This window comes from Eucyclogobius newberryi, unplaced genomic scaffold, assembly GCF_026437365.1.
Source record: "Eucyclogobius newberryi isolate DKJ021-1_F unplaced genomic scaffold, fEucNew1.0.hap1 SCAF_10, whole genome shotgun sequence".
Taxonomy (NCBI): Eukaryota; Metazoa; Chordata; class Actinopteri; order Gobiiformes; family Gobiidae; genus Eucyclogobius; species Eucyclogobius newberryi.
The window spans coordinates 29,144,898-29,163,031 of record NW_027315724.1 but is presented as its reverse complement, the minus strand read 5'-3'; the positions used below and the strand labels follow the sequence as shown (position 1 = coordinate 29,163,031).

The 18,134-nt window shown below is 39.9% G+C and overlaps 2 protein-coding genes across 2 annotated transcripts; one reads left to right on the top strand and one right to left on the bottom strand.

The window, feature by feature from the left end:
• Positions 1-2: 2 nt before the first annotated feature.
• LOC140367315 (beta-galactosidase-1-like protein 2) lies at positions 3-12,390 on the bottom strand. The gene is made up of 19 exons (XM_072453733.1): positions 12,128-12,390; positions 9,804-9,995; positions 8,797-8,865; positions 8,481-8,576; positions 8,287-8,395; positions 8,099-8,191; positions 7,949-8,030; positions 7,553-7,617; positions 7,396-7,480; positions 5,751-5,894; positions 5,142-5,222; positions 4,075-4,181; positions 2,316-2,462; positions 2,067-2,138; positions 1,851-1,929; positions 1,692-1,779; positions 664-778; positions 447-563; positions 3-245 (listed from the first exon to the last, which is right to left on the bottom strand). Exons 1-19 carry the CDS (start codon positions 12,223-12,225, stop codon positions 159-161), a joined length of 1,926 nt encoding a protein of 641 aa, XP_072309834.1. The 5' UTR covers positions 12,226-12,390; the 3' UTR covers positions 3-158.
• Positions 12,391-13,679: 1,289 nt separating this feature from the next.
• glb1l2 (galactosidase beta 1 like 2) lies at positions 13,680-17,490 on the top strand. Its single transcript, XM_072453881.1, is given in 18 exon segments — positions 13,680-13,864; positions 13,933-14,001; positions 14,068-14,163; positions 14,233-14,341; positions 14,433-14,525; positions 14,602-14,723; positions 14,725-14,812; positions 14,889-14,973; positions 15,058-15,195; positions 15,842-15,922; positions 15,993-16,096; positions 16,190-16,336; positions 16,431-16,459; positions 16,530-16,642; positions 16,739-16,826; positions 16,904-17,018; positions 17,131-17,247; positions 17,336-17,490. Coding segments are annotated over 18 exon segments (1,860 nt in total). The 5' UTR covers positions 13,680-13,709; the 3' UTR covers positions 17,447-17,490.
• The last annotated feature ends 644 nt before the right edge of the window (positions 17,491-18,134 follow it).

The window sequence follows — 18,134 nt, the reverse complement described above, 5'->3', positions numbered from 1 at the left end:
TATGAGTTTTATAGACGCTTCACCAATAGGCAAACTTTCCACCTTTGCCATTAACTATTTCAGGAGGCGATTTAAGGCGCATCGAAGTAGGTTTTGCCGGTAAGAAGTAGTACCCTTAAGACATATGTGTGAAAAGGCTCTCCACTGTCCCTCTCCTTTCACTGGACATCCACGCTCATTCCATAGTCAGCGGTGTTGGAGAACAGGACTTTCCCATCCGACTCTTGCTCTTCAAACACCATCAACTGTCAGAGATACCAGAGGGTTACGAAGGGACTCAAAATACAGAAAGTTATAAAGCACCGATGTTACAGAAATGATGCGTCAGAAACAAAGAGAAGGCTCAGGTACTGTCACGACCTGTGCTGGTGCGAGACGTACACAACACGATTTAACGTCTCACTATCGAGATACCTATACTGCATGTCTGCACAAGGAATACTCGCCTGGTTATCTCCTCTGTTGAGCCACGGCGCCGGCAAATACAGAGTCTGCTGTGGGCCGACTGCATAGTGCCGTCCCAGATTTCTTCCATTGACGAAGATGACGCCTTTTCCCCAGCCCTGGACAAAACATTTGAAACATTTACGGGTTACAGAACATGATGACGAATCAGGTTCGCTCTCTGTGCTGAATGAAAGTATCGTATGACGTCAAGCTTACAGGAAGTTTCACAAAGGTGTCTTTAGGATGTGACCTTATGTGGAGCTTGGCTTGGAAAAATCCTGGGAAAGACGCTTTGTGACGCGTGGAGATCCAGTGGCCCGAAGTCTGCAATCTGAACAAGCAAAACCAACAACAAATACAAGGTCAACTGAGCTTTGATATCAGTAAATAATTTAATTGAACTCAAAAGGTCAAAAAGTGTAAAGGCTCCGTAGATACTTTTAGTGTTTGGTTGCTTGTTTGTCTTTACCCTGCACCTTTTCTCTTTGAGAAGTTGCCACAGTAAACAAACTGCCATCTTTAGCTTGCCTGAGATCCAGAATACACACTCTCATTGTTTATAAAGAGTGAGTCACCACGCCCTCCGTTGTACATTGAGCCAAACTCAAACAGAACCGTGCAAACAGAGTACATTATTTCGGTGATACATGCGAGACAAAAGGAGCTCATCTGTCATTTAGAGCACGATCAAACATTTCTCACCTCGGATTAACAGCGTGAAATGATGCGCTCATTACTTTTTTTTTTTGCTCTTTGACAGTTATTTGTTTTGGTGGCTCATACATCTGTCAATCACGTCTATCTGCATATGCGGAGATTAACGCAGTGACCGGACGGGCAACTCTTCAACATACTCTGCACCCACAAGCTAACTTCCTGTCACAGAAAGTCATAGCTCGGTTCTATGGTTTTAGCACCGAGCTCAACATTCTTTTATCACTACATTACTAATTTGCATTTTAAAACCTGTTGATTAGTTCTATAACATGTCTCTTTAATCTATCCACAGTTCACAGTGCAACCAATTATTCTCTGTCTCTTTCTTTACACAACATAAACATCTAAAACGTGGCATTTACAGTATGTCGTTTTTTCACATTTCAAACTAAACCATTCAAAACACAGCTCGCATTAAGGTGACATTCTCTGTGTGTTGTTATAGTTACACGCAGCTGGGAGCAAAGGCAAGAGGTGTAATCACAGTGAATTACTAAAGAAACAGATAAAAAATGTTTAACACTAACTTGTTTACAAAGGCATGCTTCATTTCCAAACTATAAATAAAGAAGTCTCGCAATGGCTGCTTGTTCAAATCAATGTCCCCAACAATACCTGCAACAGAACAAACCACGTTTTATTTGTCTTAATCTGCAGTTACACTTTCAGTTTCATTTGAATTGTACCTTTGCGTTGTTCGTCTAGAGTCTTTCCATAATTTACTCTGCCAGTGTTCTCCACCAAAAAGCTTAGCGTTCTTTTTCCCTGTAAAAGAGCGCTATTTGAATGATTCTGCCCCAAAACTATATTTACAGGTCCCTTTTTTACTTCTTATTTATGATTGGAAAACGCATTTAAACTGTTATGTTAAAAGAGTCAACATTATGAAACTAAATGAATACCTCTCCATCTGGTAATGTGAGTTCCAACGCATTATAATCCAGAACACCGACGAACTGTTTGTCGACATAAACCTACGAAAAATGACAGACAATTCTAACACGTGTCGGAGAGTTAACAAGCCCGGCAATCAGCCCCGCTCGTTGGTGTTACTTATGACAAAAGGAAACGATGCCGCCGCCTCGCAGGGATAAAGCGCAATGTTCCGACGGAAATCAAACGTGTGATTTTGAAGTGAAGTTTTTCCTCACCAAAGCTCGGTCTCGGATGTGGTTGTTGGAGTTGAGGGTTCCTCCGGAGCTAATGCTAGTTTCGTATAAAGTGTATCCATAGGACTGACCGTTGTTGTTGTTCACGGGTAGATTCTCCACGTTGACGGGCCTATCAGACTTAAAAGGCTGCAGAAATAGAAAAAAATACAAATAAGGCGTTACACTATTGACGTTTGATTGGCGCTCAAGTCACATTTTCACCACATGCAGACTAAAAATGATGCTCTGTTTATCATTACAGCTTTTATCAGGACCAGATCAACAGGGATAGATTCTGAGCATCGCTAGAGCTGGACAATATATTTAACTTTTATCAAGACTGAGATTCTATCATTGATTCTATAATTGAAGTCTTCTGTAAGTAAGCACGTGGTGTGGAGCAGAGTTTGGACTTTGGAGGAACTAGTTGCCGATTTTTGTGTGTTAAATGGCACGGATTAAAATGACCGTATTTTCAGGACTATAAATTGCACCTTTTTTCATAGTTTTGGCAATTTATACTCTGGAGCGACTTATATGTGATATTATTTGTTATTTTCACACTGGCAACCGCATGTCACATGATGATTAATTTCACACTGACAACCCCAAGAGGGCGCTCTAGGCTCTAAGTGACGCAGAAGAAGAATCAGCACTTCCTCTACCTAGGGAGTTTGTGGAGTTATTTAGAAGTGACACAGAGGAAGAAGAATTCAGTGGATTTAGTGATTTGGGGTAACATTTGTTAGCATGTTCTTTATGCTATAGTTATCTGAATAATTGTTAATATGTTACGTTAACATACCAGACACTTACCACAGTTCGTTGTCTGTGCGTCATGTAGCTGAAGGTGTTAGCGTTAGCATACGTACACATATTCACCATGTTCTCTAATCTGTTATTATTTTAAATTGTATTTCAAGATGTCTGTTCTTGGTCTTGGTTTTTAATCAAATAAATTTCTCCCCCAAAAATCTGAATTATACTCCAGTGCGACTTATATATGTTTTTTTCTTCTCTATTATGCATTTTTTGGCTGGTGCGACTTATACTCCGGTGCATCTTAGTCGGGGAAATATGGTATGTCCCGTTTATGTTCATGAAATCGATACTGCAAACTGTTTTTATTTTGTTTGTGAGAAGAGAAAATCCAATGGAATCAAAAATTGCGATAAGCATTTTGCCATATCGCCCAGCGCTAACCATCTCTGACCAAAAAACACAGCACAAAAGTAGCATTTTTTTACACCGCAAACACGTAGCCTTGCGGTACATGCTGTGTTTTTGGACATGTCACTGCTCTTACAATGCTTCACTCTGAATACGCACTTTAAGAACAAAATATTCCTTGCAGCCCAGAATGTCTTACCCACGGACAGATTCCATGATTAATCTGTATTCTTCTTTTGTTGGTGATTACAATGTCACGCCTGATTGGTAAAGTTGCTTCCTCAGTGTCTTGATTAAACAATTATGTGACACTAGACGCACCACCAGGACATCACACCGAGACTTTGTGATTGAGTCTTCAAGTTTAGCATTCAAATCGTTTTTGTGGAACATTTCGGCTGCACTCGTGAATCACAGTTTGAGAACAAAGACAAACAGCAGGGCTCTAACTCCAGTCACGGAAAACACAGGCCTCCAATCTCAAATCAAGCTTTCGTGTAAGCTGTGGGTAGTTTGACAAAGCCTTGGGGCGATGAGCAGTGATTAAATTATAGAATAAACAATGTCCTTTGCCTCAAAAGTGTGTTACCTTGTCACTGAACTGCAAACTGTCCCATAGAGATAGATGCTGATGAATGACTGCAGGATGGTGTGCTTGTCTCTCATGCAGAGCAGGCATTTTAGAGAGATCCTGAGCTGTAGAACATTGAGAAAATGCATTAATAATGGCTTTGTCTTTGTGGTAAAAAGGGACATTTTCACCTTTTCATTTCATTCCCCCAAGTCGCTCAATCCACACCGTTATAAGACTCTCCACTTTACAATGGTTAACGGCCCTGCTCTGATCGTCTAACTGCTTTTTAAGGTGTTCGAGCTTGTTCAGACACTAGTTCTCCCTGCGGAAAAGCTTGACAGGATTTCCTTATCGCCGAGTGAGCGCTAACATCACTTAAGGAAGTCTGTGGTTGAGAAATCAAACCAGCACTTAAAGAGACATTACAGCATACAGTGAGTATCTCTGTGCCAGGATCCACGATCAATGATTGGTTCAGCAAAGCAAATTATTATGTCTAATACAAGCTGCGTTGTAATCTATTTAAGATCTAATTATAGAAATCAATATGAGGAAATTAAAAGCTTATCAAAGTTCCTCTCATTTCTGGGCCACATTGTTTAGTAGACGACAGGCAAAGGCTCCAAACTTCAATCAAAGCTTCATTGAGAAAATTGTTATTTCATTGTGTTGGAGCCAAAAGCCCAAAGCAACATTTGCACCACTGGCCACAAAACCATTGTTTTACAAAAATCAAAATGCACAAAGAATAAAAAGAATTTTAAAAAACATGTAATTTTCACAATGGGGTGATTGAGGGTCTGTCATGGAGCTCTTACGTGAATAATGCGAGGTTTGTGCATCACGCAAAGTCAGGTTTAGCCAACACTGAACAACTTTAGAGAAATTAACCTCTGGAGAAGAACATTTATAAAAAGTGTAACGGGTATAAAATGCCTCAAGATGAATTGAATCACAATGTGAATGAAATCACAATCAGCAGATTGCAAATGTGAAACTGAAATAAATATTTAAAATACACTTTAAAATACATATTGCAAATCTGTACAGCCCAAATGTATAACTCAAACAAGAGCACTTACTGTGGTAGTGGCTCAATACGTTTCTTAGAAGACGATACTTGGTGGTGTAATCCCCAGCCTCGGATAATGGGGCATCATAATCTGAAAGATAATGTTCTATCAGAAGAGCAGGCTCCGAAGTCAGCTCAGCTCACACCTATAACACATCTCCAGGCTGCAGCGGACCGAGACACATTCAGGTTATCTTGACACAAGATGTCGCCTTTGTAAAGCAAAGAGCCGAAATGCACTCAGCACAGTCCAGAAATGTGTGAAGGCTGCTCAAGGTAAGAGACGGCCCGAGTACTTTTAAAAACTCATCTTTTATGAAGAAGGTCATTACAATGTTAAGTACCCTGAAGGAAGATATTAAACCCAGTTCTATTTTTTTCCACTTACATTTCTAAGATTTTAAATAAGGTTAAGGCAGAAGGTCAGAGTCAGAGGCCTTATTTGCATATGGACATTTATGATGTTAGGAAACTGCATCCTCAAAGAAGCTAATTTCACAAACTGATGTACTGCAAAGTGTGGAACTTCAAGATGGAAAAGGTCTAAACATTCTGCCAATGGAGCATCAATATATTAATAATTGATTTGCAGTTATGGAACACGTGTGATCAAACATACCATAGCTTGTGACCATAGGTTTCGGAGATGGTATTCCGACAGCTAAGGCTCCGTTCATGAAGCCAAAATTTGTCCCTCCGTGAAACATGTACAGGTTGATGGACATATCCATTTTCAGGATTTCCGTGACAACTGCCACCATTTCTGTCAAAACACAATTAAACTGTAAACTATATATATTGTTGCACAGAATTGGTTAATACAACACAGAGTTCCTTGTGTGTGGGTCCAATAAGGCTCTATACAGTAGCATTTATGCTCAGGCTTTCATAAGCTTCACGGTCACTAGCTGTGACCCACTGCAGACTGCGGCAGTCTGCAAAGCACTCGACTGTAAAGATTTTAATCCACCCGGAGTCTCCTTTCATGCTCTTCACAACTGACAATCTGAGTCCAGTATTTATTTTTATTTTTTTTATCAAGGGACCAGTCACGCATTCACACACGCATTCATACACCAGTGCACAGACACCGGAGGCGAGGCGGGTCAAGCGTCTTGCCCAAGGAACCCAACGACCGTATTCAACAGACAGAGCTGGTATCGAACGGCCAGACTGTGGCTCTGAAAGCTCTACCTACAGAACATCAGGTAGAGCAGCGCGAAGCTCTACCTACAGTACATCGGGTAGAGCAGCGTGAAGCTCTACCTACAGTACATCGGGTAGAGCAGCGTGAAGCTCTACCTACAGAACATTGGGTAGAGCAGTAGAGCAGCGTGAAGCTCTACCTACAGTACATCGGGTAGAGCAGTAGAGCAGCGTTAAGCTCTACCTACAGTACATCGGGTAGAGCAGCGTGAAGCTCTACCTACAGTACATCGGGTAGAGCAGTAGAGCAGCGTGAAGCTCTACCTACAGTACATCGGGTAGAGCAGCGTGAAGCTCTACCTACAGTACATCGGGTAGAGCAGTAGAGCAGCGTGAAGCTCTACCTACAGTACATCGGGTAGAGCAGTAGAGCAGCGTTAAGCTCTACCTACAGTACATCGGGTAGAGCAGCGTGAAGCTCTACCTACAGTACATCGGGTAGAGCAGTAGAGCAGCGTGAAGCTCTACCTACAGTACATCGGGTAGAGCAGCGTGAAGCTCTACCTACAGTACATCGGGTAGAGCAGTAGAGCAGCGTGAAGCTCTACCTACAGTACATCGGGTAGAGCAGCGTGAAGCTCTACCTACAGTACATCGGGTAGAGCAGCGTGAAGCTCTACCTACAGTACATCGGGTAGAGCAGTAGAGCAGCGTGAAGCTCTACCTACAGTACATCGGGTAGAGCAGTAGAGCAGCGTGAAGCTCTACCTACAGTACATCGGGTAGAGCAGCGTGAAGCTCTACCTACAGTACATCGGGTAGAGCAGTAGAGCAGCGTGAAGCTCTACCTACAGTACATCGGGTAGAGCAGCGTGAAGCTCTACCTACAGTACATTGGGTAGAGCAGCGTGAAGCTCTACCTACAGCACATCGGGTAGAGCAGCGTTTGAACTCTGCCAACCTTCGGATCCGAGGACGAACACACATACTTGCAGTGATTGATAATAGTGGTTTGTTTTATTTATAATGTCCATAAATGCATTAAATATTGACCCTTTAGTGAAAGTGCAGCACCTGCCCGAGCCGTGTTGGATTACAGAGGAACAAAAATGGCTCACCCTCAGCAGGGAACACATGATGCAGGTCGCCCCAGAGATCAAACCAGCCTGACCAGAACTCCATCACCATCTTAGGCCTGTGCGGCTGAGGGAACATGATTATTATTACAGCAAGAACGATTTTCATACTTCACAACTGTATCATTCATTACCATACCTGAATGTCATCCAGATATTTGATGTCTTTTGGGTTTAATCTCTGAAAGTTAATGGTTTCCAGGGCTGAAAGAAAGCACGGATAACAAATACATTCAGTAGACAAAACGTGCAAAACAAGAGACAAAACACTAAATACATCCACTAAAGAAACTATTCTATGCAAACTTTGGAGAACAAACATAAGTGATACATTAGAGTGAGTACTGCCAAGTGTGTGTATGTGTTGTGTACGTGTTGTGTATGTATGTGTACGTGTTGTATTATATGTGTACGTGTTGTGTACGTGTTGTGGTTGTGTATGTGTATGTGTATGTGTATGTGTACGTGTTTGTGTACGTGTTGTGTACGTGTTGTGTACGTGTTGTGTACGTGTTGTGCGTCTGAGGGACAGTACCTCCTTTCACTCCTCCCAGCTTCAGTCCTGCAGAGTTGTCTGAGGTCACCAGCAGCTCTGTGATGCCTCTGGACAGTAAGGCCTGCACAGTTTTCACCACATGAGAACTTTTCAGATCATATTTGTGTGCATAATTAATGAAATCCTTACTTCCTTTATGAATGCCATATACTCTGTGTCCTTTGCGTAGGATCCATATTCATTCTCCACTTGAACGGCAATGACTGGGCCTTCAAAAGAGTACTATGCATTTCCACAGAAGAATAGAAACGACTGTAGGTTTTTATAATTGTTTATCACATTCTTTACCACATCCCCTTTTGTCTGAGCAAACTCACCTGATGCGGAACGACTTTTTTAATTAGCTGGTCAAAGTATGAGTCAACTGCTTCTGTAAATCCATTGTAAGTTGTTCTTAGTTTCATGTTTTGATCTCGCAGTAGCCAACTAACAAAACATTCAAAGTTCAGCAACAAAGTAAGCAAACGGCAGAGAAAAAAAAAAAACTGTGCTTGGTCCAGATGATTTCTACCTTGGGAGTCCTCCTAAATCCCACTCTGCGCAGATGTAGGGTCCTGGTCGCAGAATCACCCACAGGCCTAAACTGCCTGCAAGTTCAAGGTAAGCTCTGGAAAATGTGCACACAGCAACAACGTTGTCAAAGATTTGAATACAAGCTCAAAAGTGGTACATTTAACAGAGCATTATCATAAACAAATCACTCAAAGTTGCATGTAAAAAAGCTCTCTACGCCGCTTACATCCAATTTATAATGAAAAGATGGAAATGTGGTTTGAAGAGCAACAGTGCCACCTTCAGGCATATGTGTTACAAAGCGTTTTACTTACTCTAAATCCAAGTCATCCTCAAAGTTAAAAACACCTCGCTCAGGTTCATGTAGGTTCCAGGGCACGTATCTATAACGAAATAGAAAATATTTAATTATAAAGCAATTGTCTAATGATGGTTATTGTTTTAGTTCATTGTCTAGCCATTGTGCGATGCCTTGAAGTGAATATGACAAATTAGACATTTTACTAAAACCTAATTTAACATAATCACGTTTAAATATCTTACTAAAAATGCTTTCTTGTTTTTCTAGTTTGACATATTTGGGGAGTTTATAATTTTACTTCTTGGTTGGACATGGGCAGCAGATGATAATGGTAATTCTGTAGCTGTTACCAAGCAACCATTCGACAACAAATTAAATGATGCATAGGAGCAGGGTTATAATTTAGGTTAGGAAACGAATTAAGGTTGAGGTTTGTTCAAGTTTGGAACAGGATCATGGGTACGGTTAGAACAATGGTCAAGGTTGGGGTTAAAAAATATATCGAAAATCTGTTATTGGTACTGCTATAATGAAAATATAATATTGTTTTGTTTGGTGCCATTTATTGGCCTCGGAGCGCCTCCATGTTCAAAATTGCGCTTGTCATTTTGGTTGTGCTGTGTGTTATTTTACTGCTGGAACTAACTGCCCCTGGTGGGATTAATAAAGTTCTATGACTCTGAAGAAAATGACAAAACACATTCGTCACCTACTAGCGCTCAACTTTCATCATAAAATAAAACGTAAAACAGTCAAAAATCGAACAATTTATGCCAGTTTATCCATGGGTTTCCGAATTATGAACATTTAGGTCCGTTGCCATAGCAATTAACACTTTAAAACAGGATGTTGAAACTCATGAATACTAAGTTAACATATAACCATGGCAACAGCCTACGTTCAGATCACTTAACCCTAACGTTTCTTCACATACTGGCCCTCGACTCACGTAAAACTACAACATAACTATCACCAGATTAAGCGATCATTTGTCCCTCGCCCTTGAAATGATTCGTTTACGTGGTGAGTGTGTTGATGCCACAGGCTTTCATCTTGAGTAATCGGTCCTCCCAGTACACTCGGGGCACCCGGAAGTAGTGGATGGATCCTCCCAGAATACGAAAGGGTTTTCCTCCCAACATGAACTGAGAAGAATTGGCTTGAAGTTTATCTGTTCGGCTCATCTTTCTTCTTGCTCCAAAAAGACTTTTACTGCAGATTATAAAAACAAAAAAACATATCATTTTAACAAACAAGCATGAACAGTGTGCAATGCAACAACATCTGCTGTGTTAAAGGCCTTTATAAAGTGGTAAAGTGATTGTCCTTAAAGGGGAGTAATCAGGTGTGTCGTAACAGGTGAGATAAGATAGTTTAGGATTAACAGAGCATGGTATTTGTCAATGGAAAAAAAAAAAAAACTGCATTCAGAGTTAAAACAAAATTCTCTACATTGAAAACAGTAAATATTCCAAATGTTTTACAACTTTTCGACACAATACTTTGACCCTTTTAAAAGGTATTTTGCAGGGGTCAGTCTAATCTAACTAAAGCCGTCTCAAACCAGGTTAAGTGCAATGGAAGACAGGTAATACATTTTTAATTAAGGTGTCTGAGCAATGAAACTAATTAACAGAGTAGAACACAGTAGAAGAACACAGTAGAAGAACACAGTAGAAGAACACAGTAGAACACAGTAGAAGAACACAGTAGAACACAGTAGAAGAACACAGTAGAAGAACACAGTAGAAGAACACAGTAGAACACAGTAGAAGAACACAGTAGAACACAGTAGAAGAACACAGAAGAACACAGTAGAACACAGTAAAACACAGAAGAAGAACATAGTAGAACACAGTAGAAGAACACAGTAGAACACAGTAGAACACAGTAAAACACAGAAGAAGAACATAGTAGAACACAGTAGAAGAACACAGAAGAACACAGTAGAACACAGTAGAAGAACACAGAAGAACACAGTAGAACACAGTAGAACACAGTAGAACACAGTAGAACACAGTAAAACACAGTAAAACACAGAAGAAGAACATAGTTGAACACAGTAGAACACAGTAGAACACAGTAAAACACAGAAGAACATAGTAGAACACAGTAGAACACAGTAGAACACAGAAGAACACACTAGAACACCGTAGTAGAACACAGTAAAACACAGTAGCACACACAGTAGAACACGCAGTAGAACACACAGTAGAACACACAGTAGAACACACAGTAGAACACACACAGTAGTAGAACACGCAGTAGAACACGCAGTAGAACACGCAGTAGAACACGCAGTAGAACACGCAGTAGAACACGCAGTAGAACACACAGTAGAACACACAGTAGAACACACACAGTAGTAGAACACACACAGTAGAACACACAGTAGAACACAAAGTAGTAGAACACGCAGTAGAACACACACAGAACACACACACAGTAGAACACACAGTAGAACACAGTAGAACACACAGTAGAACACACACAGTAGAACACAATAGAACACAGTAGAACACACACAGTAGTAGAACACACACAGTAGTAGAACACACAGTAACACACACAGTAGAACACACACAGTAGAACACAATAGAACACAGTAGAACACAGTAGAACACACACAGTAGTAGAACACACACAGTAGAACACACAGTAGAACACAAAGTAGTAGAACACGCAGTAGAACACGCAGAGAACACACACAGAACACACACACAGTAGAACACACAGTAGAACACACAGTAGAACACACACAGTAGAACACACACAGTAGAACACAATAGAACACAGTAGAACACACACAGTAGTAGAACACACACAGTAGAACACACACACAGTAGAACACACACAGTAGTAGAACACACAGTAGAACACAATAGAACACAGTAGAACACACACAGTAGTAGAACACACACAGTAGAACACACACAGTAGAACACACACAGTAGAACACACACAGTAGAACACACACAGTAGTAGAACACACACAGTAGTAGAACACGCAGTAACACACACAGTAAACACACAGTTGAACACACACAGTAGTAGAACACACAGTAGAACACACAGTAGAACACAATAGAACACACACACAGTAGAACACACACAGTAGTAGAACACACACAGTAGAACACACACAGTAATAGAACACACACAGTAGAACACACACAGTAGTAGAACACACACAGTAGTAGAACACACACAGTAGAACACACACAGTAATAGAACACACACAGTAATAGAACACACACAGTAATAGAACACACACAGTAATAGAACACACACAGTAATAGAACACACACAGTAGAACACATCTGTCCGTGTCCTCGTGGACTTACCTTGATCCTTGATAAATGAGGAGTGCGCACAGAGCCACGCACAGCAAAATAAAGTACCTCTGCTTCAGCGACAGGCGGACACGCGAGAATCTGTCCATGGACCAGACGTTTATTCTTTTTTTAAGCGGACAGTTGCAAATACATACGCCAATCCCTCTGTAGCCCTAAGCTAACTGGGAACGCCATGTCCACACGTCACTCTTTAACGTTGTGCTGCAAAACGAGATCACCAAAACCTGTTAAGCGACATGCGCGCTATGGACAACAACGTGTTACATAGCATAAAAAAGTACGTTGAGACAAGAAACTCCCAGGTTTTCGAAGCTAAAATAATTCGTTTAGTAGTTATATGTCAACTTGCTGTTCGCTGACTGAAATTAATGTAATGTTAGCCGCTAACGTTAGCCGAGCACAGTCAAAACAAAATACTGACTGTGCTGTGTTTAGGGGCAGTCACACAAATACAACCCTGGGAAAAACGAAAAGTTAAAGTCAAACTACATAATATGATAATTAAAAAATAATAATAATGATAACAGTAATAATAATAACCATCACAACAGTTTAGTTTAGTTTAGTTTAGTTTAGTCTTTATTTGTCAGGGACCATGTACAAAATCATCTTCAAGAGAAAAGATTATCTGCACCAGATTTAGCTACTACTTTCCATCTGCAGTCCCTGGGCAGGTGAATACACAACGACAGTAATAAAAGTACACATTTCGTTACAATTACAACACGTTGCGTTTTATTATTAACGTTAGCTCAGTAAAATACACTATAGCAATTACTAAATTATAATCATCATTCTAATATTTTTATTTACGTATTTACTATAAACAATTTCTCATTATTCATCTTAACTTTATTACAGCCCTACAAGCATAATTAAATATTTGCTGTACATTTTTTGCTGTACATCAGTTTGGGACATTTAAGGAACCAAAAATGAGGCCCCAGCAATGCCCTCGATAAAAAATTAGTCCATACAAGAACAAAATAAAGAAATACTTTTTTGTTCATTAGAACTACACACACACACATTAATACAATAATTCACGCCATTGGCATAATACTTGACCCTGTACCTCTGACTAGACTTAAAGTGCATATGACAGGTTTTGATGATGTTCCACCTGTTTTTCCTACCTGTTATAAATATAAATGATAGTATTAAGGCAATCAAGTTTAAAAAAAACATAAATAAAAACTATGAAAGCCTTATAGTTAAAACCGTGCAGAAAGAATGTTCATATGAAGACCATGCAGCCAGACTATGCAGTAGTTTCATGGCTGAACCCCAACCCCTGTCTGATGTTACAAAGGGACAGTTTGAGACAAAAGACTATTATGGTTCATTTTAACACTACAATGGTTTCCCTTATGTACAAGGTTTGTGACTTTCCGGCACAATCCCAATGTTGTCAGTTTACAAACCAGCTTTCATCCTCCTCAAATGTGGATAAGGCCTGTTTTTTGGGGGGGAGTTTGAACCGTAAATCTTTGTTTAATTTTTTCCATTATTATTATTATTATAGCCCAACTAATTTTCTTTTTATACATTAGGTGTGAAAATTAGGCATATGGAGGGTCTGAAGGACACCTCTTGTCAGTTCACTCTTGATGGGAAGCCTTTTCGGATCTTGGGGGGATCGATTCACTACTTTCGAGTGCCCAAAGCGTACTGGTACGACAGACTGCTGAAGATGAAAGCATGCGGCATCAATACTCTGACAACGTAAGACACAAATGTAATCCAGGAGTGCACTGTACGAAGCGTCATTGATAGCAGTGTTCTTGTATTAGATATGTCCCATGGAATCTGCATGAGCCAGAAAGGGGGGAATATGACTTTGCAGATGAACTGGATCTTAGGTACTAGATATTATTATTTGACTTCAAAATGGTTAGATTATATTCATGAGTTTGCCATTCTTTTAGGGCTTATGTGACTTTAGCTTCAGAAGTAGGTCTCTGGGTGATCCTGCGCCCTGGACCGTACATTTGTGCTGAGTGGGACTTGGGTGGACTGCCAAGGTAAAAAAAAATATATTCTTCACCTTCTACATTAGAAAACAGAAAACCAGCGCTTTCCTGTTCATTTAGCTGGCTGTTACGGGACAGAAACATGCAGTTACGGACATCTTACCCTGGTTTTGTGGAGGCTGTGAACCAATACTTGGACAAGCTTGAAACTGTTATCAAACCATTGCTGGTAAAATATTTCTTCTCCTCAGATGATAATTCAGTTTTATTGACCCGTCACTGTTCAGGAGACAGTGACACTACCTCAATTGTTTCTGCAGTATAAAGAAGGAGGCCCAGTTATTGCGCTTCAAATTGAGAATGAGTATGGATCGTATGACAAAGATAAGGACTACATGAAGCTGATCAAAACTGTGAGTACAAAAGATGAATACTAAAAGACCAGAGGTTTGAAAAGCAATTGCGCCGCCGGCTGAATATGTGCTACAGTGTTTTCAGAGCAGAGGAATGGATGAGTTGTTAATGACTTCAGACAACTGGGAGGGCTTGAGGTGTGGAGGGACAGATGGAGGTACAGCTCAAATCAAAACACGTCACTTTGTCCTGCGCATAATTTAATGCCGTTGTTTCAGCAGTTTTACGAACCATAAATCTCCAAAGACTCTCATTTGGTGCTATACAACACTTAGCCGACATGCAGGTACTTGCTATACTGTATATTAGTGATGTTTATATGCGTTTTGGCCTGTGAAATTAAAATGAACATTGCTTTACAGCCACAGAAACCAGTGATGGTGATGGAATATTGGTCAGGCTGGTTTGATGTGTGGGGAGAACGTCACCATGTGTTCCACTGTGAGGGTGAGGAAACTGTGACAAGCGTAGTAATCTTATAAAGTTATATTTATTGAAAATTATGACTTATTTTGTTCAATTATTAATCAGACATGCTTAATGTGGTGTCGGAGATCTTAGAGCGAGGTATCTCCATAAACCTCTACATGTTTCATGGGGGAACCAGCTTTGGATTCATGAATGGGGCGATGGATCTCGGCACCTACAAACCACAAGTCACCAGTTACGGTTAGGAAATATACACAGTAGTATATTTAACAATTTATTTATTTTTTAACAACCTTTATTTAACCAGGAAAAAAAAACTTAAGATCTAAGCCTTCAAGGGTAACCTGGGTGGAAAAGTGGGAAACTTTGCACACAATTAGAAAAAACATTTACATATCTAAACATTTAAGACAAATAAGAATCTACATTTTAAAGCAGAGCACTCTTTGGGTGGAGATATCTGTTCTTTGTTTTTCAAAATAGCTCAAAAACCTGCTCATGAAAACAATGCCCTGTTGGCTGAGACATGCAACAGTGAATGCCGATTAGGGATGTCAAGATTATTTGGTTAATCGATACTTATGATTATTTAGGTCACAACATTGTAAAAAAAATATAATCATAAACATTTTAGAAGCAAAAATAAGTCATTTGTGTTCAAGCTACACTCCAAAAAGTACACCTCAATGTAAAGTGCTCTTTTATTTGGCTGAATGTTGAATTAGCATTGCTTTTTTTGATTTGTTTGATTTAACAAAACTGTGACAACGTGATCAAAAGCGAAAGAAGAACGTTTGTTATTTCAATGTGGCAATGATTGTGAGTAATCGGGAAGTTTCTACTCACAATAATCGTAACTTTAAACTTCAGTATTGTCACACTGCAGACTATGACGCGCCTTTGTCTGAGGCTGGAGACTGCACTGAAAAGTATCATGCCTTGAGAAACCTATTCGGCCAATTTCACTGTAAGGCATCTAAACAGTATTTAAATCCAACGAATGCAATTCCTTGGTCTAATTTTGGGCACTTTTGCAGCTGAGCCTCTTCCAGAAATGCCCATTTCTCAGCAGAGGAGAGCGTACAGCCCTGTTATTGTCGAGCAGCACCTGTCATTGTGGGACACTCTGCACCTCACCTCAGTAACACCACACAGTCTTGTTTGTCCTGTACGGCAAAAAAAAACAAAAAACAAAAACAGGTTTTTATTCACTTTTGGTTTTGTTGCTCATCAGCCGAGCCGGTCTGAGTCACCTGTGAATGTGGAGAATCTCCCTGTCAATAACAACAACGGTCAACCCTATGGCTACACTTTGTATGAGACGAGCATAACACGTGGAGGGACGCTTCGCTCTGAAAACAGCATCAGAGATAGGGCTTTGGTGAGAACAACTGTCATGACACAAATGCTGTTTCTAAAAGTCATCTATACAATTTATAACGGCCACCGCATAATCTATTAATGTCACTGTTCAGGTGTTTGTTGACAGACAGTTTGCCGGCACGTTGGGCCTAAGGAATCATGAGGTGTACAGGTATCATACTTTCATTAAAAAAAGGCCTTCAACCCATCAGACTTCATTATGTGTTGTTTATTCAATACATAAAGGGAGAAAGAACTCTGAGTTTACTTGTGGAAAACTGTGGTCGCGTGAATTATGGGAAAGCTCTGGATGAACAGCGAAAAGGTCATTTCCCCCCAATTTCAACATCAACAAATCAAAGACAGACCCTTGGTGCATGAAAAGCATAGATTATGTGGCATTTATTTTTTGTAATCATAGGCATTGTGGGAGATGTGCTACTAAATCAGGTTCCTTTGAGAGGCTTCACAATATTCAGCTTGGAGATGAGGCCAGATTTTATAAATAGGTAATTTTTTTTTTCTCCTCTAGACCAAGGAGCTTACGTTTACATAGTCGTTTTCAATGCATGTCATGTCTTTGCAGATTGCTGATGTCGGATAGATGGAAAACCAGCTCCCACTGCACTTCTATGCCCGGGTTTTTCCGAGCGAGTCTGTACGTCGATGATCCACCAAGAGACACCTTTGTCAAACTCCCTGTACGTTTGTTACTTCTGACTTTTTATGCATTACTTGTCGGGCTGTTTTAAAGATGTATTAAATGTAGCTTCTTATTTTTGAGGAGTATTCAATTGGTGTATTCATCCTCAGGGCTGGGTTAAAGGAGCTGTATTCGTCAATAATCGCAATCTTGGACGTCATTGGTGGATTGGTCCTCAGCGCTGTCTTTACGTCCCGGGACCTTGGCTCAACGCGGGAGAGAATCAGGTCAGAGTCAATAAACCAAAATGTGTGTGAAAAATGAATCCACTATCTATATCATCTGATTTAACTTCTGACTGTGCTTTATTTTTAGATCGTTGTTTTTGAAGAACAGAAAACAGATGGCGTGATTATTTTTGCTGAAAATCCAGAGCATGGAAAAACAATTGATGTGTACAAACTTCCTTTTTGTAGTTTATTGTAAAAAAAAATACATCTACAGATAATCCACAAATTGCTGCTGAAAAAGAATATCATGCTTTTTTTTTGTTTAAATGTTTTTAGTATGAAACTACAATATATAACTAGATCACAAGTTTACATTTTGTTCATTGTAAAAGGCATGTTGATGCAAACTGCTCAGTAATAGACCTGGGACTAATTGACTTAATGTTCCAAACTGCAGAGCTGAGAAACCCTACCTCTTCATAGTTGATTATTTTATATTTTGTTAGATTAACATGTTCAACCCTATGAGTCAAGTAATCTCAACTAAATACAGGAATTTGGGCATGGGGGGTAGGTGAAAACAGTAATTTTCGGAGCCGTCAAACCTTTTTCAATTTGAGTAATGATTAACTAACTATAACATTGATTTAGCACAATATGTTCACTTTAATAAGCTTCAAAACATATTGGAGAAGAATGGGTAGTCTAATATTACAGGATTTTGGCAGATGGACCTAATCGAGTCCAGTTATTTTTTTTAAATTACATGTAATGAACTTCGGCCTACTTCATTTCTTGTGAACTTTGTAAAGACACGATATGAGCAAAGTTGTTGAACCCTTGACCTTTCCAGGACTTTTGTTGGCCAAAGAGCTTTTTCTTCACCTTTAACACACACTGCAGCGATGCATTGTGACATATCCGCATGTTCTTCACAATAAAAC